A 27,121-nucleotide genomic window follows, 5' to 3' on the forward strand; every position below is an offset into this window, starting at 1 on the left:
TTAAATGTCCATGCTTTTTGATCCAACCACTAATATTTTATTGACATTTAGAGAAAAAAAATAAAAAATAAAATGAAAATTGAAAATGTCCTTCAACAGCTAAAAAATGTCAAATTATTTTTTAATTTCATCAAGTATATGAAATGATGGAATAAACATATGGTGTGAATTTCAAGAGTAGAAAATAATTCGTTTTTGAATTAAAACAAAATAAGAAAATCGATACTTGAGAAATCCAGTGAACATACAATGTTGTAAAAATTTCAACTTTAAAAGCTCATAAAAATTTAATTTGACTTTCTGGTAGAAAATAGTAAATCGTAGTTGTAAAAAGAAAAATATTTATGAATATTTAACTCAATATAATCTACTAACTTTCGTGGTTTTTACGAATTTTGTCAAAATTCTTAATTCAAACGCCCATAAAAAAATAATTGTGGATTTAAGTTCAATTTTTTTTGTAATTTCCACTAACAACGACTTACGAGACACTTTGTATTACATTTTCAAGTTTCTTGAGTAGCAAAAATTTTTTATCGACATTAGTAAAAAAAACGAAAAGTATCGAAAATGTCATATGCTTACGAATAGTTTAACAAGAGTCGAAATATTTTGGAAAATTGTATGGTGTATAGAAAATATATTAAAATATAGTAAAATATATATTATATAGATTACAGATTCGAAAATTACTGGTCTGATTTGAATAAAAAGTTACACTAATTATTTCACTGGACAAAATTGAACTACATTAAACAACCGGTCTACTGTCAATTAAATTTGGTAACGATGAAACATGGAGGGAAAAATTACCTTCGATATTTCTGTATAAATACCCCACAGTCGATGAGCATAATCACCAGTCACTTCTGTTCTGTTCATTTGATTAAATCAATTAATCCAAACAACACACCAAAAATGGCCGCTAAGGTAAGAAAATTATGAACAGTCTACACGTGTAAATTTGAAAATTTTCAATCGATTCGTCTGTGCAATCGCATCGGTATTATGATATTAGTTCGTAAGACTCATGTTCGTTATTCTTTTTTCAGATGATCATATTCGCTGCCTGTGTGGCCACCACACTCGCCCAATACGCCGCCCCGGCTTACCCATCCCATCACGCCGCACCCGCTTACTCGGCGCCCGCTTACTCCGCACCGAAGGCATACGCCCCGGAACCCACATACGCCCCAAAACCTTACAGCTTCGAATACAGCGTAAACGACCCACACACCTACGATGTGCACAGCCAATCTGAGCACAGCGACGGATACGGCAACGTCAAAGGAACTTACAGCCTTTTGGAAGCCGACGGTTCCACCCGCGTCGTCGACTACACCGCTGACTCTTACGGTTTCAACGCTGAAGTCAAGAAAATCGAAGGACACGGACAAGGATACAGCGCACCAGCCTACAAATCCGCCCCAGCCTACAAATCCGCCCCAGCCTACAAGCCCGCTTACTCCGCACCAGCTTACTCTGCACCAGCTTACTCCGCACCAGCTTACTCCGCACCAGCTTACTCCGCACCAGCCTACAAGCCCGCTTACTCCGCCCCAGCTTACGCTGCACCAGCTCACTCTTACTCCGCCCCAGCCTACGCTGCACCAGCTCACTCTTACTAAGCACCAGCCAACGCTAAACCATCAACATCTAACTATAAATGGTTACTTTAATCATTTTATTAGTTAATTTGACTCTCTCATCACCCGAACATGTTTAATTTATTCAATTGTTAAATTATTTGTCAAATAAATATTAAATTATTTATTTGATTTATATTACAAATCAGTTGTACTTTATTTTCACATTCCTATACCTCTGACGATAACCATCGTCGTATCGTCGTCATCTTAGACCGGGGACAGGAACTTTTACAATTTTGTTGGTTTCAGTTCATCGAAATGAATTTTTCTAAGATCTATATGTGTATTGATAATGTACCTATATACAAAAAATAATATGTGTTTGTGTGTGTGCATTTTAATACATATACAGTGAATGCTTAAATGAATATCTAAATTGTATTGGAATTTAAATAATAATATCGAACTGGACTTGATGGTGGTCAGCTTTTGAAGAATGCTAACGTTCAAAAGCAATTATTTAGAAAAACAGTATCTATTATATGTGATAAAAAAAAATTCATTATGTTTTACGAATTCAAAATATTTGTCTGTCGTTTTCGAACTCATTTGTTACTCAGTAACTTTTAGTTAATTTATACATTGTGAAAAATACAATCCTTATGATAAAAAAATTGCATTCATGGGTTGTATTTATTATGATTTATTTAAGTTTAAACGATGCAAATTGCCATCAGCCATATAGTTCATTATCTAAATCTATCTGTTTGTATTAAGTTAATTAAGTCATGGAATGACTTTTTTATGCCAACCTAACGGATAACTTTTCTTTATCCAACTGATTGAAGTATTAAACAACAAAAGCATTTTAAATAATTTAATTTAAAAATTATAACACAATTGTATTGTCTATATAATTATGGTTATTGTTATAGAAATCATATACTTACAACATCAGTAATCAGTACCAATAATATTATATAATATATAAATTAATGAATGTGTTACACGTATGTAGTTCGTGAATATAGATACTTATCAGAGTATGTTTTGGTACTTTATTATGACGGAAAATAATGTACATGTTATATTATATGTAGGTCACTGTATAGGCATGTTTTAGGTTCGGAGCGGAGCGTTGAATCATTTTACAATGATTTGGGTTTTTGTCTGTCTTAACCTTTTGGTATAGTAAATATTCTTCAATTGTCTTCAACAGCACATTTTCTGATAGAAAAGTGAATCTAGTGGGTACTTACTTCGAGAGGTCAAATTAAAAGAATTTCCAGTTTTTTTTGTTTTCAAAAGTTTCAGGAAAAACAAACGAAAAATTAAGAAAAAACTGAGATTTTTACGAGTAATTGTTTTTGGTGTACCACTAAAAAAAATACCGTAAATACACGAAATGTTTCCTTAATTTGTATATCCTTTTTTTGTACAACATAAAATTCCAAATATTTTGACTCATGTTGTATTATTTATTTATTATAGGTATATGAAATTTTCAATTATTTTTTTTTTCAACTAATGTAAAAAAAATTTTAGCTCAATGAAAAACTCAAAAATAAAATGCAAGCTTAAGTTGTTGTTATTGGAAATTAAAAAAAAAGTGGAATATAAATCGCCAATGATTTATTATGAGCGTTTGAATTTTGAATTTTTGAAAAAAGTCGTAAAAATTTAGAAAATTTGAAAATTATTTTGTGTTAAAAATTCGTAAGAATTTTTCTTTTTATATTTATGATTTGGAAATTTAATGCAAGATTCTAGAAAATCTAATTCAATTTGCAGTTTTTTTGGTTTTTTTGGTTTTTCTATATTTAAATGTCAATAAAATGTTTTTTGTTGCTTGAAAAATCTTGAAAAATTAGTATAAGGCTCATAACAACACATTCATACAATATCAGTTTAAAAATATTTTTGAAAAAATAATCTAGAATTTTTTATAAGCATTTAAAATTTATATTTTGTTGAAATTTCTCAAATTGAAAAAGTACTGATTACTCGGTGGTTAAAAATGTATACAATTTTCAATTTTTGGAGTGAACATTTAATAGTGTCCCATATAAGTAGTGAATTCTGTAACCAAAAAATCTAAAAAATGAATTACGAAGTTTTATTTTATAATTATTTGAAGTTCAAATTTGGAAGAAGTTACTTATTAGAAAAAAAATAGTAATGATTATAGTTATTTTGGTGTAATTCAAAAATATTATTATTGGGTACTTGAAACTTTTAGAGTAGGTATATAATTATGTTTTAAACACACGATTACATTTTAGATGCAATTTTTTCGACAAAAATGATTTTAACTTACTTACTTTATTTTTTTATTTTTATTTTTTTTAATTAAGAAAAAAGTCTCGATAACGTGACCATTGGCTTGTTTTTACATATAATGATAACTTAAATTAGATTGTACAGTTCAGTATCTTTCAAAAATAAAATAATATTTTGGATGGATTTAATTTACTTACTTTAATAGTAATTGTTAATAGTAAAATAGTAAATATACCTATTTAGTAATATTATAGGCTGACAAACCGTCAGCGCTCAGAATCGTTTTTTGTTACCTAAATACGCAATACCTTTTCAATGACGATGTACCTAAACTCAACACCTGATGTACAGCAAATTGGCAAACCTACTTCTCCTTGTTATCATTATAGCTATAAAATATTTCTACTTTTTAGACAGATGGTATATTTACTATTTAGTATATAATATTAATTTCATACTTCAAATGAGTTTTTTTCTATGGAAACATATTTTGAATACATAATAATTGAATTTATAACGATCAGTTAATTAGTAATTACTTTTGAAAGTATTTTTAAATGTTATAAGTGGTGAAGTAGACAACGTTTTGTGGGGAATTTCTGGCCAATCCTCTTCGATTCTTCAAACTAAAATTATTTATAAGATATAAGTTTATAATTAATTAACTGAGAGTTCAAAATTTAAATTTTATACATTGAAATTCTCAGGAAAATATTCTGTTTTAGAATATTAAATTAAAAATGTATACAGACGTTCAAAAAAAAAAATTGTTTTCAGGAACAATGATTAGTGATGACCTAAAATTATTTTTAAATATTTCCCAAAATCATTTTTATTTTTCAAGGCAATGATGAGTGTTTACGTAAGTTTAGAACATATCTTATTACTGTTAGATAATTGATAACAATTAAATATCTTTAAAAGTAAAAGAATTTTCCTAATCGTAATTTATTATTAATAATAAAGAAGTTGACTTTCCAAAATACATATTAAGTATATGCTAATACATAGTATACATTGATTAATATCAATTTAAGATATAAACCTAATACTATTGAGTTTATTAACAATTCCTCATACCAACATTTTTATTATACAACACAGTTATAACGTTTATGATTAATGTAAGTTAAAATACTTTAAGAACAAATGAACGAAAAAGTATAGGTAAAACAATTACAGAGCAATGAAAAAATATTAAACTTGAAAGGAGTAAAGATTTTTGATTACAGATTATAATGAAAAAAAATTCAAAGCATTAGTTCAATACAATTTTCGTTTAGATAGGTAAAATAATAAAAGTGTAGTTGCTATTAAGATATTATTATATCATATAAATAATTTTGATCTACTTATCATATGAAAGGATTGTTAAGTAAAGGGGCGGTAACCATTTCAGCAATACACAGGTGAAAATGAATATGATACGACCGGTTTTAGTATATATTTTATAACCAATAATAACATACATGTGTAACAATCATATTTATTGGAAGGGATGATATCGAAACAAACTTCAACATAAATACGGAGGATCATTAGTGAGCAGCTATCAGTTGAAAGACACAAGACTTCCAAGCACACACAACACAGCTCTAACAATTCAAATAAAATGGCCGCCAAGGTATTTATATTTTATTTGATGACATTATGGCATATTACTATGGAAAACATATCTAACATGATACGTATTTTTATATGATACACGTCATGGTTCATGAGTTTAAAGAAAATTTATATTTTTATTCGATTTAATTATATTTCATTCTCTTATAGATGATCATTTTCGCCGCTTGCGTGGCTTCCGCCCTCGCCCAATACTCCGCCCCGGCTTACAAGCCAGCGTACTCCGCTCCCGCTTACTCGGCACCAAAGGCTTACGCCCCAGAGCCCGCATACGCACCCACACCGTACAACTTCGAATACAGCGTGAACGACCCACACACCTACGACGTGCACAGCCAATCCGAATACAGCGACGGCAACGGTTACGTCAAGGGATCCTACAGCCTCTTGGAAGCCGACGGTTCCACCCGTACCGTCGAATACACCGCCGATGACCACAGTGGTTTCAACGCCGTCGTCAAGAACGAAGGCGGATACAAGGCCCCAGCTTACTCTGCACCAGCCTACAAGCCAGCATACTCTGCACCAGCTTACTCTGCACCAGCCTACAAGCCAGCATACTCTGCACCAGCTTACTCCGCGCCAGCCTACGCCGCCCCAGCTTACCCAGCGCCCGCATACTCTGCCACGGCCTACAAGCCAGCATACAAGCCAGCATATTAATCATTTATCTAGTCATGCCATTGATTACGACAGCCATCTCTCAGTCATATTATTTTGTATAATAGTATCTTTATTGCCTATTCACAAACCATACTTATGTCATCGTTGTGTTTATTTTGTAAATAAATAGTGAATTAAATAATATCAAAAGGTTTTTTACATTTGTCTACTCGAAATTTCAGGTACACCTATCTACTAATTTATCTGCAAAGTGTTCTCCCAATATTTATTTGAATTGTGTAATTATATAATATAATACACTTGTTCTTATCCTTGATTGGAGATCAATTATTATACATATAAATTTAAAAAATTAAGTGTAGAAAAGTATTTATAAAACTAGCCATAAATATATGGCCTCAGTATAATGCTGATCTTAAGATACGTTTAACAAGAATCATTTTTAAAACTATAACATCCCTGGTTATTTTCCAGTAAAAATGCTTTAACATTCAACTTTAAAGGTAGTGTCTGATATAAAATTGAATCTAGTTGGTACTTAGAACTTTAGAAGTACTGACTTACCATAGAAAAATACATATAATATGAGAAAACTGAAATATTTACACAACACGAGTTTTCACAAAATCGATTTTGTACTTTTGTTTTAATAGTTAAATGAATAACATTAATAAATGGAAATATTCAAAAACTTTTTTCTAGACATTATTTAATTTTTAATAATTGTTTGGATATTTTAAACTTTTTGTCTTCTTTTTATATTGTCATTATTGATGTTTAAAATGTACTATTTTTGCAGTCTTTTCTTTTAAATGTATGTTTCTAATTGTTTTCTAAGTAAAAAAATTTCATTAGGTGGTCTTAGAGCAGTTGAAAATATCATAAACATAAAATTGTAATTTTTCATAAACTTTTAACGTTTAAATGTTTACAAAAGTCGTCGCAACCATAAAATACGTTTTTCAGTGTTTTTTTAAAATTTAAAATGCTTTTTAAATGGCGTACTTTTCAGTAGATGTTAACAATATTTTAGATTTTAAATGTTTAATTAAGGTGGAAAAAAAACCTTGATTGATTATTTATTTAAGTAAATGTTAAAAATTAATTTTATCGTGTATACTGCAGACTGTGATTGACTTCTCGTTTTATTCATTTACATTTTTTGATGATTTTAAGTAATTAGGCAGGTATGCATTTTGTGTTTATGGATCTTGTTTTCTTAAACATTACCTAGAAGAAATATAAACAAGTGTCCTTAGGTATAAACTAAAACAATGTATTGTTATGTAAAGGACATTAAAATTACTTTTTTTGTACATTCTCTGAGTGTTAAAATTAAGAATTTAGATTTCATCCGTACGAGCTTATTAATGAAAATTTAATAAAAATACTAAGCATTTGTAGAGTTATGCATTTAGAATTCAAACGGTGAAGTTTGGGGTAAATATAATTTTACAATGTGTTGGTAAGTTTATTTTAAAGGTAAAATATTTTTAATTATTTATAAATTTAATGTCATAAATCAAATAAATGTCTTAATTTTGGGTGCCTATATACGATTATAATCATATTTATATTTATAATTTACTGTTTAAAATTTTATCTATCGTCCAAAATACTTTAAGACTAAGACATTAAATATGCACACGACAATCAAAAACACAGGTCAACAATAAAATAGAACGATTACTAAGTATTCAAAAAAAAAAAACAAAGAACATTTTTTATTTTCCTTATTTATAAAGTAAACATAATACAAATGTATAGAACGAATAGTACTTGGAAATAAACTCAAGAAGAAATAAAAATACGCATAGTATAACGTTAAAAAAAAGCTTGTGAACTAGGTATCTAGTCATAACTGAAACAATTTAATGAAATGTAAAATTATTAATTATTAAATTTCTATTTTATTTACACTTTGCAATTTATGAATTTTTTTCTTATACTTTTTCAAGTAATTACAATTAAACTCAAGAAAATACTAAAGATACATTTTATAATATTTCAATTTAATTATATTTATATGCGTATAAAAACAGTCGGCATATAAGATATTGTACATATTATATAAAGATATAAAGGGTGTTTCATAAAGAACGCTGCATTTTTTTTTTAAATTTTGCCCTTTAATTTTGCAGTTGATACTGTCTCTTCAAATTAACTGACCAGCCTCGTTATTGTTATTGTAGTTGAGGTCAGTGCTTCATGGTGTCCGAGGATCGCACAAAGTTGCTCAACAGTTACCGCAACACACTCGACGTGTTTATAATGATAGGTTCGATAAACAAAGAACGTTGATCGATTGTATACCGTTAAATGATGAAAAAATAAACAAAATAGGAACACAATAGAATGGTCGATCACTAAAAATCTCAACAACCATAGGTAACAGAAAAATTATTAGAAGAGCCACCTACCAAACAACAAAAAATTACACAGAATTTTAAACACTGCGTTCTTTATGAAACACCCTATATTTTGAAGTACGTAATACGAATCTGTTTGTGATGGTCACTAGTGACAGTGCTAATACATTTTTGATAAGATCAATAATTTTATGAATCAAATCTGTAATCTCTGCAAAAGAAATTTCTTTGAACTTTATTTTATAAAAAGCCGTATGAATGACTGGAAAAATATCTTAGGTCACATACACACAAAGGCTGAAAACTGATGGTATAGAGTAATTGAATCAACAACTGCTACCTTGCGTTTTCATATTTACATATTATTTACTTTATTGTTTAGAAAAGTACAAAACAGTAAAATCCTAAAAACTGGTCTCGTATATAGCATGTTTTCAAATTCTCAAATTGTTAAGATAATTATATAAATAAATTATCTTGACAGTTATCCATTGTGGATAAGCATAAAAAGAGGATTAAGTCAAGAAGTTGTGTAAAATTAGTATTATGTATCGAACAGTTCAGAAAAAAAATATCGTATAATTTGTGCTTCATAATTTACCATTACTTAATTATTGCAATAAGATATTTTTCATACTGACTAACATCTGTTTGACTATTTTTGTAGACTTCAAGTGATAAAAGGGTTAATGCTTGATGGTTATGTATATTTACTTACCATTTTACTCTATTGTATCCAGTGTTGTTTTAACAATAATGATTGAATTAACTAAAATGCTTTCGGTATTACATACCAGTTTTTTTTTCATATTTTTTAGTTCATGAATAAAATACAGTTCTTGATACCTACCCAATACTTAAAATGCACTCTGTTGTATATATATATACACATATACTTAAAAACTAAAACAATAACAGACTATCAAACTGTTTACTTCCCCATAATGTCAAAAGCAAAACAAATAGTTGAACTCAGTAGAAAAGGCAAAAATGTAACAGAAGAAATTAACAAATGAATAAAACAAATTGTTATTATTTTGTTTTTATTATTTTTAAGCATTAAAAATACACAAATAAGTAAAATGTAAATAATGTAAGAAATGTAAACAATAAAGGAAAATTATAAAAGAGCCAAACAAATTTTACAACATGCATAACATAATGAATTATGATAAAAATAATTAATTTTATAATTTCTTTATCATTACCCTGTGGTGGTTTAATAAATTAGGATAGGTTTATTAAATGAGGCTGGAAAAAATAAACTCCTATCTGTGTAACGTTTGACGTATAGTAACGCTATCAATTTTTCGAAAAACTTGTTAAAATAGTAAATATTTTTCGTCTACCCTTCGTAAGAAGTTTCACTTCAAATATACCATATCCCACTCAAATACACAACCTAATATTTTACTTTTTATAATACTTCTTTTCAATTTTTTTGAAAAAAATACGATCACCGACCAACGTCAATGATTTCACTCTCTTTTTAAGTAGACTCACAAATCTAATAAAAGCATTTATTTAAATAGTCGATTTAACATTTGTTTACCCAGTGAGATGTCTTGCCATACAAATCAATAAAATAAATCTGGTGTATTAAGTTATTTTAAATATTATTCATTGTCACCGTTACAGTGATGAACTTTAAAATTTTAAAATATATTGTTCATAATAATACAAAGCAACAGATCGAAGTTAAAAAAGTGAATAATATAATATTATATAAGGTGATTATTATCAAAATGAGTAGGTTCGTAAACTCGCATCCGTCTATGAACGGGTGAATAATAAAAAAAATGTATTTTAAATAGAGTGTGAACGTAAACGAAATATATAAGAAATATTTTGTATGAACTTGAACCATATTTTCACTCTTCAAACACAATCTATAAAAAAAAAAATGAAATGTACTTCACGGGCGTCTACGCCCCGACCGGTTCTTGTTCGGCGTTCAACACCAATAGCTGCTGGTGGGATATTGTTCACCAGGTACCTCTGGGAGGGATGCAGTGACAAATTTTTAGCATAAATACCATGTATCTGGTCTCCATAATCACCAGTTCATTTCTGCACACAGTCATTTGACAATACAACAAAACAAACCACTAAAATGGCCGCTAAGGTAAGTTAAGATTATCGTAGTTTTAAATTTAAAACGGTCGCGTTTTTAAACAAAATATTTTTTACTTATAAACCATTAGAGGTGATTGCAAAAAATTGTTTTCTAATTTTTAAACTTTGTTTTACAGTTCATCATCCTCGCCGCTTGCGTGGCTACCGCACTCGCCCAATACTCTGCCCCCGCTTACAAGCCCGCTTACTCAGCACCAGCTTACTCAGCACCCGCTTACGCAGCACCAAAGGCTTACGCCCCAGAACCCGCCTACGCCCCAGCCCCATACAACTTCGAATACAGCGTAAACGACCCACACACCTACGATGTCAAGAGCCAATCCGAATACGCTGACGGCAACGGTTACGTCAAGGGATCCTACAGCCTTTTGGAAGCCGATGGTTCCACCCGTACCGTCGAATACACCGCTGACGACTACAACGGATTCAACGCCGTCGTCAAGAACTCCGCCCCAGCTGCCTACAAGCCAGCTTACTCCGCACCAGCTTACTCCGCTCCAGCCTACGCTGCACCAGCATACTCTGCACCAGCCTACGCTGCACCAGCTTACTCTGCACCGGCCTACAAGCCAGCCTACAAGCCAGCATACAAACCAGCATACTAATAATTTCTTTAGTCATGTGAACCAACTCTCTTCTTCACCACTTTTTTTCATGACTTCTTCATGTGCACCTCTGGGCCATCGCGTTCATATTGAACCGAGATCTCAAAGTCATACCACGCCATATTAATATATGAGACAATGAGTACGACCAATGTATTTGTTGTGTAAATATAATATATAATAATGTGTATTTATTGAACATCTCTGACTTTTATTTTATTTTACACCTCATAGTCCTGTTTTATACACTCCGTTGATTTTCGTATTTTGATCACATCATAAACAAAAATGTAATACATTTGGGTTGTTTTATTCGGGTAATGTAGAAAATCGTGAGTCTTTGAAGTGTTCAGAACTCACGAAGGTATCATTGTTCCAATCTGGGTACTTTGAATAATGTTATACCTACTCACTTATAAAAATGTAATTTTAATCACATATACATTGAAATATTTTTAGAGAATTTATAAGTCAATTTTACCCGTATCACAAATATTTCTATAAAAATGTCAAGTATAAATGAAATATAATTGATTAATGTAATTTTACAAGACTGACATATCTATTCCACATTTGGGTATTAAATATGTGTTGTTCAATGCCTTGAATACCTAAGATGATATTGTGTTTCCGGTATTATATAAACTAAAGATTAAACTTATTTCAAATAAATAATCTTTTAATACGCTTAAAATATTTTATTAATTGCATAAAAGTATGTTACTTGAAGTTTCCATAGATAATTAGAATATTATTTATATATTTATTTTTTTAAGATATTTAAATCCAAAAAATAAAAAATAAAAAGTCGTAAAGTCGACAAGTAAGTGCTACTCTGATATACATTAGGTGCCCAGACGAGTCAGTGAATTAGTGTGTTAAGTATAAATTCAATGGTATAAAATCATTGTATAAGAAAAACGAGAGTAAGCGAAGATGATATGTCAGTCTATATTATAGGTATGTTTTATGATATTATTGCTATAAAGTAATCAATTTTGGTATTAGAAATTTCAGGAAGACAGTAGGTCAAATTCATTTTTTCTGAAAAAATTGCATTTGAAAATGTAATTTTTGTATAAAAATACTAATTTACTTTTTAAACAACTAACGATAAAAATTGAAAAAATAATTTAAATCATTATTCTTTGTTAAAAATTAAAATACCTGTTTTTTTTATAAATTTTCAATTAAAATTATATAAAAAAAAACTTACCAGGAATCTTCTATCAAGATTTTTAAGTCTAAAATATAATAAATACTATGAGAGCACTTTGTTGTAGGCAAGATTGCGGCTTATGATACGATGGCAGTTGTGGCAAATCCTAAAAAGTGTAATGTTTTTGCCCATTTTTACTTGCCATCGAAATGTCCGACCTAGGTATAACTTTTTCATTCTTACACTCTTTTTACAATTTAATAAAACCCTTTCTTAGTAAGTCACTTAATCAAAAAAATAAACTACTGATCAAATTTCACATTCAAAGCTTCGGTGTTTACGGCTAGATTATGGCCAATGATGAATCACTCAGGTCATGTTATTTTATATTATTAAGACATACTTTAATAATAATTTATAACTGATTTTGCACAGTGAGGTGTTACTCATGAACAAAATTAAATAATGCAAGTTTCTTACCAAGTCTTAAACACAGCTAAATATAAACAACACATACTTTTTTACATTAATTTAGGTGGTTTTGACCAAATATAAAAATATAAAATACATGTCTAAAGTTAAATTTGATTTTAATCACTACATATTTTCTGTAACCGATGGCCTCACTATACAAACGAAACAATATTCGTTTTCTCGTGAGCCAAAAAATGCCTGGCAGGACTGCAAGGTATAAAAATAAGAAATGAAAAACCAGAGATATTCAATAAATACACATTGTTATATATATTTACACAATAAATACGTAAGTTGTACCAATTATCAAATTGGAATGTCATGTTATGACTTTAAAACCATGGTTCAATATGAACACGATGGCCCAGAGGTGTACACGAAGAAGTCATGAAAAAAAGGCGATGAAGAGTAGTTGTTTACACATCTAATTAAAAAATTAGTATGCTGGCTTGTATGCTGGCTTGTAGGCCGGTGCAGAGTAAGCTGGTGCAGAGTAAGCTGGTGCAGAGTATGCTGGTGCAGAGTATGCTGGCTTGTAGGCTGGGGCAGAGTATGCAGGTGCAGAGTATGCTGGTTTGTAGGCTGGTGCGGAGTATGATGGGGCAGAGTATGACGGGGCCTTGTATCCACCTTCGTTCTTGACGACGGCGTTGAAACCGTTGTAGTCGTCAGCGGTGTATTCGACGGTGCGGATGGAGCCGTCGGCTTCGACGAGGCTGTAGGATCCCTTGACGTAACCGTTTCCGTCACTGTATTCGGATTGGCTGTGCACATCGTAGGTGTGTGGATCGTTTACGCTGTATTCGAAGTTGTACGGTGTGGGTGCGTATGCAGGTTCTGGGGCGTATGCCTTTGGTGCTGAGTAAGCGGGCGCAGAGTACGCTGGCTTGTAAGCTGGAGCGGAGTATTGGGCAAGGGCGGTAGCCACGCAAGCGGCGAAGATGATGAACTGTGGTAAAAATACGTTTCCAAATTAAAAACAATGCATTTTTCGATCCCCATATTTTTTGTTTCTTATATTAAAAACAGATTTGTATATTATAAATTATATAAATATAATTTTAAAACGTGTAACCAAAATAATATTGTCTTACCTTAGCGGCCATTTTAGTGTTGTATTGGTTTTTTTGGTCAAATTATACTATGACTGTGTACAGAAATGAACTAGTGGTTATAGAAACGAGAGCTGTGGTATTTATGCTAAAAATTCGTCGCAGCATCCCTTCCATATGTTTATGGCACTATACGTACAATTTCTTACCAGCAGCTATATAACATTGTCTGTATAATATCGAAAAAGAACCGGTTGGGGCGTAGATGCCTGTGAAGTGCATTTCATTAATATTAAATAATAGTGTACAAGAAGTATAATATGGATCAAGTTCATTAAAAATATGAATTGTATTTTTATAATATTAGGGTGTATGGGAAATGATTATATAAACATTTAGTGAATATTTTAAGTCTCCATATATCGTGATTCTTTTTGGGTGTACAACAAAATAAGAAAACTACTCAATAAGAAATCGGCTGAATATCCAACTTCTTAAATATTCAAACTTTAAACACTAACAAAATTAATTTGACTTCATGGAAAACTTTTTTTTATAAGGGTGGAAAAACTTATGAGGAGTCTTTTATTAAATTTTCTAGTAATAGATATTAAAACCATTATTTTTATAAGCTTATAACTAAAAATAATTTGCACGTTTTGAATTTTTAGGAATATTATGATATATAATCATACAAAATTACTATAGATTAGCTCAACTTTTTTTTAAAATACTAAATTACTATCAACTTTATATTGAATTTGCATATATATTTTTCAGCTATCAGCAACATTTTTTTTAAAAAAAACTCAAAAATGGAATATTCGTCATATCTACAAATATTTCAAAGAGAGTCAAAATATATTGTACATTTCATCATGTATGGAAAATGGTCATAATTATAACTGAAAACATTCTAACAAAAAATAGGAATAGTTTGGCATATGAGTCACATTCACACAAAGGTTGAAAACCGATCGTGGATCGGAGAACGTGGAATTGGTTCCCGGGTCAATTAAAGTGTACAAATTGGTCTCCGAAAAAAACACTTTCCAGTATACAACTGTTCTAATTGGTTCCCGAATAAAATACCTTATCAGTTTATGGGATTACCTTTATTGCCTCCTGATATAATACAAAACGTTTATGTTGAGTTGATGGCTATAAAACCTGTACATGAAAAACTTGATGCATTTATTTTTTTTGACCATGTAGGTACTTGAAAATTATATTGAAAATGATAATGATTTTTTACCAACAATTTGGGCAGATTTTTCAGCCACTTCGGAACGATCAACAAACTGTTACGAATTGTTTCACGGAAAACTGAATTCTAGATTTTATTCCACCCACCCAAATATTTTTTTATTGATTGGACAATTAAAAGCGGTGCAAGGCGAAACATATATAAAGCGAAGAAGCTCACTTAGATTAAAATAAAAAAAAAATAGACAGTCCTAAGTCTAAATAAATGGGAAGGAAATTGTTGCTGGTTGAATATATCATAATAATTAGAAAAGTTAATTTAACAAGACTGTATTATCACGAAAACTTGCAGGAACCAATTCGTTTGTTATCTGTAGACAACCCGAGAACCAACTCGCATATTACCTGTAGACAACCCAGGAACCAATTCTACAATTGGGAACCAATTCGTAGTCGTCCCGTGGAGCATGTAAGACAACTGTCAAAGATTGTGCATTTAAAAATACGTTGTATAAAATAATAGGCTGTTATAAAATATACTACTTCAAATAATTCAAATACAGATACAGCCACTTATTTTGAAAAGTTTTTAAAATACATATATCAGAACTCAGTAAACAAGAATTTGAATACAAACAAACTAAATATATTTTAATATATTTGTATATTAGAATATATTCTAATAATTACGAATTTTTTACTTCAAACTTTTATTTTATATAAATTAACTTGCCTGAATTTGTTTAATCATTTTCATGTTTAATTAATTATATAGAAAATTTAACTCTATATCATTAGGTGCGTTTATAAATTACCACCTATCTGTTTTTTAGGTCAAGGTATTTAAAATTGCATTTGGTTTAAGTCACTCACAAAAAAATATTAATATACATATATAAACGTCTATTTAAGTATAATATTATTGGACACATAAACGCATTACACAGTGGTCCAGAAATACAAAAAAATAAATAAGTACAATACAATAATTAAAATAACTTATATAATTGGATAATTATAGATGTTCGATATGAGTGGGAGGGTAAACAGTAAACGGTTATTCATACATATACGTGAGAGTACATTTTTTTTTTAAATGAAGCATTAAAATAAGTAAACGAAATTTATAAATTTAATGAACTTGATCCATATTTTCATTCCTCAAACATTGTCATTAATATAAATTAAATGCATTTCACGGGCGTCTACGCCCCAACCGGTTCTATTTTGATGATATACAGACAATATACACTAACTGCCAATAGAAAATTGAACCTCCGTATAATGGGAGGGATGCTGTGACCAATTTATAGCATAAATACCACAACTCTGGTCTCTTTAGTCACCAGTTCTATTCTGTACACAGTCATCCAATACTTTGACCAAACAACCAAGACTACGCTAAAATGGCCGCTAAGGTAAGTCAAAATTATTTTAATTCGATGTTTTAAAATGGCTGTGTTTTGACACGAATCTTATTCAAGTAAAAAATAATAATTATTACAATAATAAAAAATTATTGTTTTTAATTAGGAAATATTTTTTTTTGTTTTTACAGTTCATCATCCTCGCCGCTTGCGTGGCTTCTGCCCTCGCCCAATACTCTGCCCCCGCTTACAAGCCCGCTTACTCAGCGCCAGCTTACTCAGCACCCGCTTACGCAGCACCAAAGGCTTACGCCCCAGAACCCGCCTACGCCCCAGCCCCATACAACTTCGAATACAGCGTAAACGACCCACACACCTACGATGTCAAGAGCCAATCCGAATACGCTGACGGCAACGGTTACGTCAAGGGATCCTACAGCCTTTTGGAAGCCGATGGTTCCACCCGTACCGTCGAATACACCGCTGACGACTACAACGGATTCAACGCCGTCGTCAAGAACTCCGCCCCAGCTGCCTACAAGCCAGCTTACTCCGCACCAGCTTACTCCGCACCGGCTTACTCTGCACCAGCCTACGCCGCACCAGCATACTCTGCCCCGGCCTACAAGCCAGCATACAAACCAGCATACTAATTTATTTAGTCGTGTAAACCTAAATTTCTTCATCATCTGTTGTTCATGTTTTCATGAATGGGCCACCAAGTTCATATTGAACCGCGGTTCTAAAGTCATACCATATATCGTGTTAATATATAAGACAATTATTGGTACAACGTTTGTATTTATTGTGCGAATACATACAATAATGTGTACTTATTGAACATCTCTGATTTTTTTTTTCCTAATTTTTACACCCTGCATTCCTGCCAGGGATTTTATGGCTCACGAAAAGCAAATATATTTGTTTGTATAATGTTTCCATTGGTCACAGAGAGAAAATAGCTATTATAGTTAAATATAACATTAGACCTTTTTTTATATTTTTACATTTGGTCAATACCACCAAAATTAATGTGAACAAATTAATATGTAGCTTACAGTTACATTTAAAGGAGTTTAAAAGTATAGGTTAAGCCACTTGCATTATTTAATTTTGCTACGACAAATTCAATCTTTGCAGAATGAGTCAAAGTTAGTAAATATACGTTGATACATATAAGAACATAGTGTATTAGGGTTTGAAATTCATATTTTTATACATTGGGTATTCAACCAATTTCTCCTACAGCAATATTTTCTTATTTCATTGTATTTAAAAAAAAAATAACGACACCTTAATATTTAATTTTTTCACCAGATATTTTTATTAGCATTTTGAATTTTTGAATACACCTCAATATTTTCAAAATGTCTTAACTGGTATAGAGCTAATAGGAATAGTAATAGGAATATTAATAGGAATAGTAATAGTAAGAATTATAATAATAATAATAATTATCATACTAATATAGTCGTAACTAATATTTTAGTTATTTTGTTCTGTAAGTAGGTAACAATAAAAATTCTTTGGTTTATTAATCAGCTTAAAAATGTTATGTAATGTTCCTCGACATTTTTATTGATCACTTCAAAAATATTAAATATTAGTATGCAAGATTGATGTTTAGTACTTAGAGTACAGATTTCGATAAAAACCGACAAAATCACGAATATTTGCAAATTATTTTTTAGTTAAAAATTAGCCATTAGCTAAGAATTGAAAACTTGAATCAACGATTCTTAGAAACCGCACATACTGTAACAAAAATATTTAAAAAGTAGCTACACATATTTTTTTAATAGACATTTTAATTTTTGTCTTCGTTCAAACCCGTTTTACATATACAATGATTTTATATCAGTGAATTCAAATTTATGTTGGCTCCTCTGAACGGTCTTGACACCTCTGTACTGCGGTGCTTTACTCATTTTTTATTTATAAATTATTGCCAAATAGTTATTATGTTATAGGATACAATTTTAGGTCTATATACCTTCTATTTGGTAAAAATAACTGTGTAATAAATACTTGCACAGCTTACATTTGACGGAGTTTCAAAAAGGATACATGGTAATTTATACATGACCAACGCAATGTAGGATCAGGTAGTAGGAAAAAATATAATCCTAAGCAATGTCAATAATCAATAACTAAACCATACTTAATATTATCATCTATCAGTTGTACAGTTAAAGTTAACAGTTCTGTAAACTGATAGTTACAACTAACAGATAGGTGGCTATAGTAAACTATATTTATAATTTTATAATTTTATAATTAAAGGTTGAATATTGTATTGATTTTATGTATGATTATAATCACCATTTTGCAGATACCATTTTATATTCATTATTGTGCTTAGTAGATGTCAACTATCAAATATAAAAAATATATGAATAAGATAAAATTGAAATTCCTTTCAAACCTTAACACAATTATATTTTCCAGTGGAACTATAATTTAATTTTCACATGGGTGCATTATCAAAATATGTCCTAACACTTGTTTATGAACATTTTTTTGTAAATTTGATAAAAAAAAATGTATAAACTTACTGGTAATGTATTGATATGACGCTGTCTAATACAACTTCATAAAATAAATAAAATAAACTCGATGTTATTTTGATTAGTTATTTATTTACAAAATAAATACATTGATGACATATTTGGTTGATGGACATACAATAATATGGATAATATGTTATGATTGTCTGCACGACTATTTAGTGTCGCGACTCAATAATTGATAAGAAGTTGTTAGTGGAATACCTTGTACGGGACTGGCTTGTAAGCTGGTGCTGTGTATGCTGGGTAGGCGGCCTTGTAGGCGGGGGCGGTGTACGGGGCCTTGTATCCTCCTTCGATTTTCTTGACGACGGCGTTGAAACCGCTGTGATCATCGGCGGTGTATTCGACGACGCGGGTGGAACCGTCGGCTTCCAAAAGGCTGTAGGATCCTTTGATGTTACCGTTGCCGTCAGCGTATTCGGACTGGCTCTTGACGTCGTAGGTGAGTGGGTCGTTTACGCTGTATTCGAAGCTGTATGGGGCTGGGGCGTATGCGGGCTCTGGGGCGTATGCCCTTGGTGCTGTGTATGCGGGCACTGCGTACGCCGTTCTGTAAGCGGGGGTAGAGTATTGGGCGAGGGCAGAAGCCACGCAAACGGCGAAGATGATCAACTGTTCGACACAATTTTAAAACATTATAAGCATCACAAAGTTAAATAATTAAAGAAATCGTTGACGTTCGAATAGACTTACCTTAGCGGCCATTTTCGGTTTTGGTTTTTCGGTTGTTTAGATGAATTATTCGATAGCTGTGTGCACAAATGAACTGATGATTATGGAGACCGGACACTCAGTATTTATGCTAAAAAATTTGTCACAGCATCCCTTCCAATATTACATTTGGCACTCATTGTGTCGTTGTTCAATTACAAGAACCGGTTAAGATGAAGACGACTCCGTGGCTTACCTACTTGTTGGACCATTTTTTTATGCATCGTATTAAAATCGTTTTGCTATATTTCAAGTTTGTTGAAAATATAATCATCTTCGTTCACGTATACTCTATTCAAAAAAAAAGTATTCGAATCCGAACATGTAGGTAGCAACTTGTTTCTGCATTTTAATCACATATTTAATTTTATGTTACAGACTTGTGGTGGAAAAGGGATACAATGAATAGGTAGGTTAAGTACAGCCATAATATCTAAAAATATTCATATTATATCAAACGAGAAATGATATTAACAAAAACTCGATATTGTGTAATTCACCGGTTACTTGTAAACTGAATATAGTTATGTCGATATAAAGTATTTAATTAGTAAACAATAAAGAGTTTTTAGAGGGACTTTCAGCCAGATTTGTATTGTCAAATATCTAATTACTAATAACTATGTATACTGTTAATGGTTTGAATGTAGCTGAATTAAATGCATACCTATTTTGTATCGTTAGTTATTTTTCTTGATATTTTCAGCAATGCATATTATGTAATCATATGGTGTGACTTCTCTCATGAATACAATATGAAAATGTTGGTTCTTGTTTGTATGCTTACAATCATAGCCCTTATGAATTATATGATTAATAACACTATATTGCTGTAAATAACAATTGACAAATTATCCGATTTGGATCTGTGATGTGTGAGTAGGCAAACAGTTTTTTTACGCTGTGAGAGAATTAAGATGGAAATATCTTACGCTTATTAATTAATATAGCATTTGCGTCGTATGGTTAGGTTAGATAAATAGTTTGATTTAGTTAAAAAATTATTATAAACACTGGGTACTTATTCACAAAATGTCAAATTGTATTTCTATTGTATAAAACATATTTGGATGTCAAATGTCAAAACGACCAAATTGATCAAATATTCAAAACCTATTCCTCTATTATAGTTAACACAAATAAAGAAATGCAACAAATGTCAAATTGGTATATTTAAAAAAAAATTACATTTATTATGTGTTCTATTTTTGTTTTGTGCTTTTTTAAATATTAAACAATTCACTATTTGCTAGTAAGTAAGTGAAATGTAAAACAATCAATAATTGTTTAAGTCGACAATTATTTAAAATGTTTAAAGTACGCTTTGATAATATTGAGCTATTTGAAAAATAGTAAATGTGTCAGGGATTAATATGTAATACACATAATCCTGTAACTGACTCTAACTTTATAAACTCTTGTGGGTCATTGTGTTCACTATTAAGCTTGTAACAGTAATGCTTATTATTTAATATAAAATTAGTTTTGATTAAATACCATAGGAAACTTAACTACCTTAACATACAATTTAGATACCCTGAGTTTAAATTATAAAACATTTATGCTTGCAATATTTAAATAAAAACTCTATCACTGTCATATTTTTGAGTATATATTCGAGAACTAATTTATGATCATTTTTACATCTATGTATAACATCGTATTTATATTTTTCAAAACTTGCAGTTTAGATATCTTGTTGCAAAACCAATAATCATAATTCATCACAGTTATTCTATATGGTTAATACAGTCTTAAAAGTAAATAACGGACAGTATAAAAACAAGTTTGTTGTATTAAATAATGGTCCTCAGGGAATATAACACTCCTTGTTACACTAATGTTATCAATCAAAATATCTGCAGTCATATTGTTTCTAGAGACCATATAAAGTCCAAACACTACACTGTCAATACTATTCAATCATTTTTTCATTATTTTTTTTTAATATATTATTGGGTACTTTCGTGCAAATATTCTATAATAGGTATTATTTCCAACGATTAATGTATGATTTTTATACAGTAAAAATTATAAAATTGTATTATTAAACGATTAAAATAAATAAATAATTTTAATTGTTGAAAACTTTTTTCGAAAAATGTCTATAATAAAGCACCTAATTTAAAAAAAAATAGAAATGTCTTTATCCAACAATCAAACATTAAGTTGAATACATTTTCATATTATTTAAGTCTCCGAACTGTAATTGATGAATTCAAAACTCTGCCCAAACAGTAATTACCAATTACATTCAAATAGCTTAAGATTAACTTTGTACATATATCAAGGTATATTTTATAAATATTCGATAGGTAGGGACCTACTTTAAAAATGTAATCATTTAGTTTTATAGATAAACCCATATTAATATTCTTTTCTTTAAGTATATTTTAAAGCTGTAAACCCGCCAGAATGTAAATTGTAATAATTATAATAATTCACAGTATTCTAACGCAACAATTTTATGTAATACATATACATTTACACATAAGATACATTTTTTTTTTAAATTATTTGTACCTTTCACTCGATTTGTAATTTATTTTATCCGTTTCACAATAAATAATAAATTCAAACATACTGTAAACAGTAGGTATAACGTTTCCACGTGGATGATTTCTTTTACAGAAACAAATATTTAACTAAATTCAATTATAACCAGTTCACGTCGTATACATACTCTCTGGGGAAACACAATAATGTAACAACGTGGAATGGGTAAAAAGTAACACCGATCTTCGATTTAAATACTGCGACAACAACCACGAAATTTATCAGTCATCGAGTTGTATTTGTCGCCGACAGAACAAACACAATATTTTCTCACCGTTCAAAACGACATCCATTCAAAATGATCGCCAAGGTATGGTACTGCGCTGACGTGCAGTTTAAAAAATATAATATCATACAATACATGAACCGCACGAAAACATCACCGCAGTCGAAACGGCTTTTGATTTTTCATTTCCGTTTGATTTTTCAGGTATTCTTCATTGTCGCTTGCGCGTCCATCGCCGCCGCCCAGTACGCAGCTTACGCCCCGGAGCCCAAGTACGCACCCATCCCATACAGCTTCGAGTACAGCGTCAACGACCCACACACCTACGACGTCAAGAGCCAACGCGAATCGAGCGACGGAAACGGCAACGTCAAAGGCTACTACAGCCTTTTGGAAGCCGACGGTTCCACCCGCACCGTCGAATACACCGCTGACGACTACAACGGATTCAACGCCGTCGTCAAGAACTCCGCCCCAGCTGCCTACAAGCCAGCTTACTCCGCACCCTCGTACTCTGCCTACAAACCGTCATACTAATAGTTTTTTTTTTTTTCCCCAAAACATTCTAATATGTGATCCCCAACAACGTCTATCGCTTCTTCGTCTCATCATGTTTTCATCACGCGCACGCCTTCCGAGGACATAATATTATTATTTGTGAATCGCTGTCGCAATAATACTATACCGATGTAGGTACACGACAACGGGTACGATCTGCTGTGGGCGGGTGTGTTTTATTGTCACCGCCGCCGTCGAGACAATTTAAGACGGACACAGAGCACCGAAACGGAGCTCTGGCACAACAAACCACCCCTGTTGATCAATACCTAATAATAACAAATTACTGTATATTGTTTAAATTGTCGTGTTCCCGTTTTGTAATATATATTATATATATATACCTCTGTTCGTCGAACACAAAAATCCTCATGTGCTTATCATTCATTCATCATATCACTGTGTACATAATATTATATAATATAGTTGTAAACGAATCTAAACTAACACAATTTTAGTTGTATTTACTTTTATGTTTTGAATTATTAATAATAAAACCTATTCGTATAATTATATACATTAAATAAAGTGTCATTTTTAATCATTTATTTCCCTTTGTCATTATTTGGTTTCGAATTACGATATAACTACACCCAAAAAATATATCAAGAGCACAAAAGTTATTCTATTTGACTTGTCTTCCTAATCTGGAAATGTATTATTTTGTAATCAAAAAATATCGATACGGTGAAACGTTTTAAATTGTAATGCATTGGTGTATTTAAAAATAAAATTATTTGTCAAACAATAGTCTTCGGCAAATGCTCAATAAAATAAACATCATTAACCAAACAAATTAAAAATAATTGAAAAATTATATAGCTTATGACTGGAAATGCAAATTTGATAACTGCCATTACATGCAATGGTTTAAAGATTTATTTATTTGAATTGTGGAACATTTTTAAAGATTTTTTAGAACTTTCATTTTATTAGATGATATCCATAAATAATTTAATTTTTAATATGTATGAAATGTATACCCATGAAGGTATATTTTATTCTTTAATGAAAAACAATCGAACAACTTAAAGTAAAATATATTATTATTATATTTTATTCGATTCTGTGCATAATATAATTAAGATTTTTAAATAATCTAGTTTATCTGGACAAAACTAAAAACATAATTTAATTTTAGAAGTTATATCAATTATTGAATAATTTTATTATTGAAATACAATATTTCATTTGATTTTCAGTATATCACAGTTTTGATCAAATCTGATTAAAACCATGATAATACGTTTCCAATTTCATTGGAAAGCAGAGCACAATATTTATGTTGCATAACAAAAAATGTTACATTTTATGTTCGTACCTAGTACTTACGGGTATTATTACATTTTTAAAAATCGAATTATTATCAGATACCACTTACAGAATACGTGTTGAAAATTATATAAACAATCAAATTAATTTGTATTTAAGTTTTGCTCTTGTCTGCAAGAGTCACTAATGGGTGGCTGCTTAAATCACGCCTGTCACGTATCATGTACTATTATCATATAAGCTTATTGTGCAAACTGTACAGATTGTTTATTTCAAATAAAAAAAAAAAAAAAAAAGTTTTGCTCTAACTGTTCCGCTACTCGGGTACACTCGCCTATAGGCTATAGCTGTATACAGGATTTACAACATACATTCACTGTTAATTTACCACTTGATGTTTAAACGCGTGATGATGTTTTTAATCCTTATAAACTATATTACACCGGCATTATTCTAGACTACGGGAGTAATAATTATTAATATATTTTCACTAGACATTTCCGGTTTAGATAGCACAGATCAATTATAGGTGTTAATTGTAAATGTAGGTATATCATTCTCATACGAGTGAAATCTTCTTCGACTGGGGAGGGATTCGTGTACATATACAATAGGTAAACCACATAAATTGGTAGACTAGCTGTTTGCAGTAACGGTCGCGGGTCGTTGTCATTCAGTGTATCAAGCAACAGAAAAAAAGAGATAAAAATAGTACAACACAGAATTCTAGAAATTAAAACAACCGACAATGACTATTAAGGTGAGTAAAAATCTTACTAAAGTTATATCGAACTAATAAACTAGCAAAAAAATTGGATACATTTCACTGTTTTTTTTTTTTTTTTTTAACAAATCTGTCTGAACTATTATTTTCAGCTATACATCATGTTTGCCGTGGCCATGACTTTCTTGAATCTCACAGCGTCATTTCCGTCTTTGGACGATTTTGACGAACACGAACATCATTCGCAAGTGTCCAATTCGTATCACTTCAAGTATGCCGTTCACGACCCCGTAACCGGTGACGAAAAAAGTCACAACGAAGTTGGCGACGGGCATGGCTCGGTCAAGGGGACGTACAGCCTAGTCGAACCAGACGGTTCCATTCGTGTGGTGGAATACACAGCTGATGACGTCCACGGCTTCAAAGCCGAAGTGAAGAAAATCCAACCACAGAAAAAGCCTTCGTCTACAGAACAAACATTTGACTCAGCTGAGCATGAGGTGCCATATCTCCCAAACCCGGTGAATGATTTAGAAGAACACTACGATCATATGAACTGAGAATATAATTTTGTTGCAATATTATTATGATGACATATTGACATGTCATAATAGTATGCAGCAAGCCTGATTTTTGAGACTCGCATAATTGTTTTTCATATTTATAATATTGTTATTGTATGAATATATTATAATATTTTTGCAATTTTAATAAACACGATGTTTTTCCTCTAAGTCCAAAAAATGTATTATTAATGTATTACGTAAACCTAATAGTTTGTAACGTCCAAATAAATGTTACATAAGTTTACATAACTTAATAAACATCTGTGGATGATAACCCATCCTTGAGATGTCTGTGATATCTTCCTACTTCCGAGCATCCAAGAATTTAAGTCGTCAAGCGTACAAATAAATCAAGATAAAATATTATTTTGAGCATTTTCTTTTGAAAGTCTCGATGAAAATATGTAACTTATTTTCTTCATGAGTACTTTTTAAAACAACATTATGTACATTATTATTATTTTGAAGATTGAATATCAACAAATAAGCCATTGGTTTTACAAAAACAAGTTATTTTTATGGTTTTAGAACCAATATTTAATGTTATAAAACAACTCTAAAAAAGATCTTTAAAAACTATTGATATAAGTAGTAAAAAGTATTAATTTTAGAGAGATATTTAACTAAACACTACTTAGTTTTATATTATTAAACCAATATTCATTTTGATAAATCTTTGAAATTGTTATTTTTATGTATAAATACTTTGATTTGAAACAAATTGTAATACAATATATACAAATAATGGTACTAAATAAGCGCTTTACTAACAGCCTTTTTTCTCAAGCACTTAACATTTTAATGATCATCTAAATTTCAAAGTAACGAATAAAATTGAAAGTCGTCTTTTAAATGTAATAACCGTAAATGTAAGATGAATACCAGTTTTTTGGTCATCGACTATATGTAGTAAATATCTAAGTTAAGGCGTTATATTCATTATTATTTTTATACTCATGAACATATAGACATTTAATTTGTAAAAATATTATTTAATACATTTCAATATTCTGAATTCTTAACTCTGTTTATTATTTTATTTAAATTTACGATGATCACTTTAAAGTTAATGTACTTACTTCTAAAAATAAACATTAAAATTTATAAGGACAATTTGATACCAAAAAAAAAAAAAAAAAAATAAGAAATAAACGAAATAATTTTGTGGTAAATAATCAAGTAAGATAACAGATATGAATATACTAACCTCTCTTGTGTACTAATATCTTCAAAATCCAGCCTATTACTGACTATAATTACAAAGTGAATTTGTTTTCATTTTAAATAAAAAACTTGTATATAATGAATACCCATATAATTATATAGGATAGAGTTTAAAATATTACATTGTAGATCTATTATAAGTTATTTACTAGTTTCATATTGTAGAGAATACAAATGTATAAGCAATTTAATCATTTCCAATTTCAATGAATTAGGTAAATAATAAG

At 30.5% G+C, this 27,121-nt stretch overlaps 6 protein-coding genes and 1 pseudogene across 6 annotated transcripts; 5 read left to right on the plus strand and 2 right to left on the minus strand.

The window, feature by feature from the left end:
• The first annotated feature begins 794 nt into the window (after positions 1–794).
• LOC111039052 (cuticle protein 19-like) lies at positions 795–1,791 on the plus strand. Its single transcript, XM_022322334.1, has 2 exons — positions 795–930; positions 1,053–1,791. Exons 1-2 carry the CDS (start codon positions 847–849, stop codon positions 1,626–1,628), a joined length of 660 nt encoding a protein of 219 aa, XP_022178026.1. The 5' UTR covers positions 795–846; the 3' UTR covers positions 1,629–1,791.
• Positions 1,792–5,359: 3,568 nt separating this feature from the next.
• Positions 5,360–6,275, plus strand: LOC111039058 (cuticle protein 7-like). The gene is made up of 2 exons (XM_022322338.1): positions 5,360–5,493; positions 5,646–6,275. Exons 1-2 carry the CDS (start codon positions 5,482–5,484, stop codon positions 6,156–6,158), a joined length of 525 nt encoding a protein of 174 aa, XP_022178030.1. The 5' UTR covers positions 5,360–5,481; the 3' UTR covers positions 6,159–6,275.
• Positions 6,276–10,479: 4,204 nt separating this feature from the next.
• Positions 10,480–17,160, plus strand: LOC111039066 (annotated as a pseudogene).
• Positions 13,109–14,091, minus strand: LOC111039057 (cuticle protein 7-like). Its single transcript, XM_022322337.1, has 2 exons — positions 13,957–14,091; positions 13,109–13,811 (listed from the first exon to the last, which is right to left on the minus strand). Exons 1-2 carry the CDS (start codon positions 13,966–13,968, stop codon positions 13,299–13,301), a joined length of 525 nt encoding a protein of 174 aa, XP_022178029.1. The 5' UTR covers positions 13,969–14,091; the 3' UTR covers positions 13,109–13,298.
• A 1,944-nt stretch (positions 17,161–19,104) lies between the features above and the next one.
• Positions 19,105–19,862, minus strand: LOC111039060 (cuticle protein 7-like). The gene is made up of 2 exons (XM_022322340.1): positions 19,751–19,862; positions 19,105–19,669 (listed from the first exon to the last, which is right to left on the minus strand). Exons 1-2 carry the CDS (start codon positions 19,760–19,762, stop codon positions 19,247–19,249), a joined length of 435 nt encoding a protein of 144 aa, XP_022178032.1. The 5' UTR covers positions 19,763–19,862; the 3' UTR covers positions 19,105–19,246.
• A 2,644-nt stretch (positions 19,863–22,506) lies between these two features.
• Positions 22,507–23,353, plus strand: LOC111039064 (cuticle protein 19-like). Its single transcript, XM_022322344.1, has 2 exons — positions 22,507–22,634; positions 22,755–23,353. The coding sequence occupies exons 1-2, from the start codon at positions 22,623–22,625 to the stop codon at positions 23,085–23,087; spliced, it is 345 nt and encodes a 114-aa protein (XP_022178036.1). The 5' UTR covers positions 22,507–22,622; the 3' UTR covers positions 23,088–23,353.
• Positions 23,354–24,388: 1,035 nt separating this feature from the next.
• On the plus strand, positions 24,389–25,928 carry LOC111039061 (cuticle protein 19.8-like). Its single transcript, XM_022322342.1, has 2 exons — positions 24,389–25,140; positions 25,257–25,928. Exons 1-2 carry the CDS (start codon positions 25,129–25,131, stop codon positions 25,662–25,664), a joined length of 420 nt encoding a protein of 139 aa, XP_022178034.1. The 5' UTR covers positions 24,389–25,128; the 3' UTR covers positions 25,665–25,928.
• The last annotated feature ends 1,193 nt before the right edge of the window (positions 25,929–27,121 follow it).

Source organism: Myzus persicae, unplaced genomic scaffold (genome assembly GCF_001856785.1).
Source record: "Myzus persicae strain clone G006 unplaced genomic scaffold, MPER_G0061.0, whole genome shotgun sequence".
NCBI classification, from domain to species: Eukaryota; Metazoa; Arthropoda; class Insecta; order Hemiptera; family Aphididae; genus Myzus; species Myzus persicae.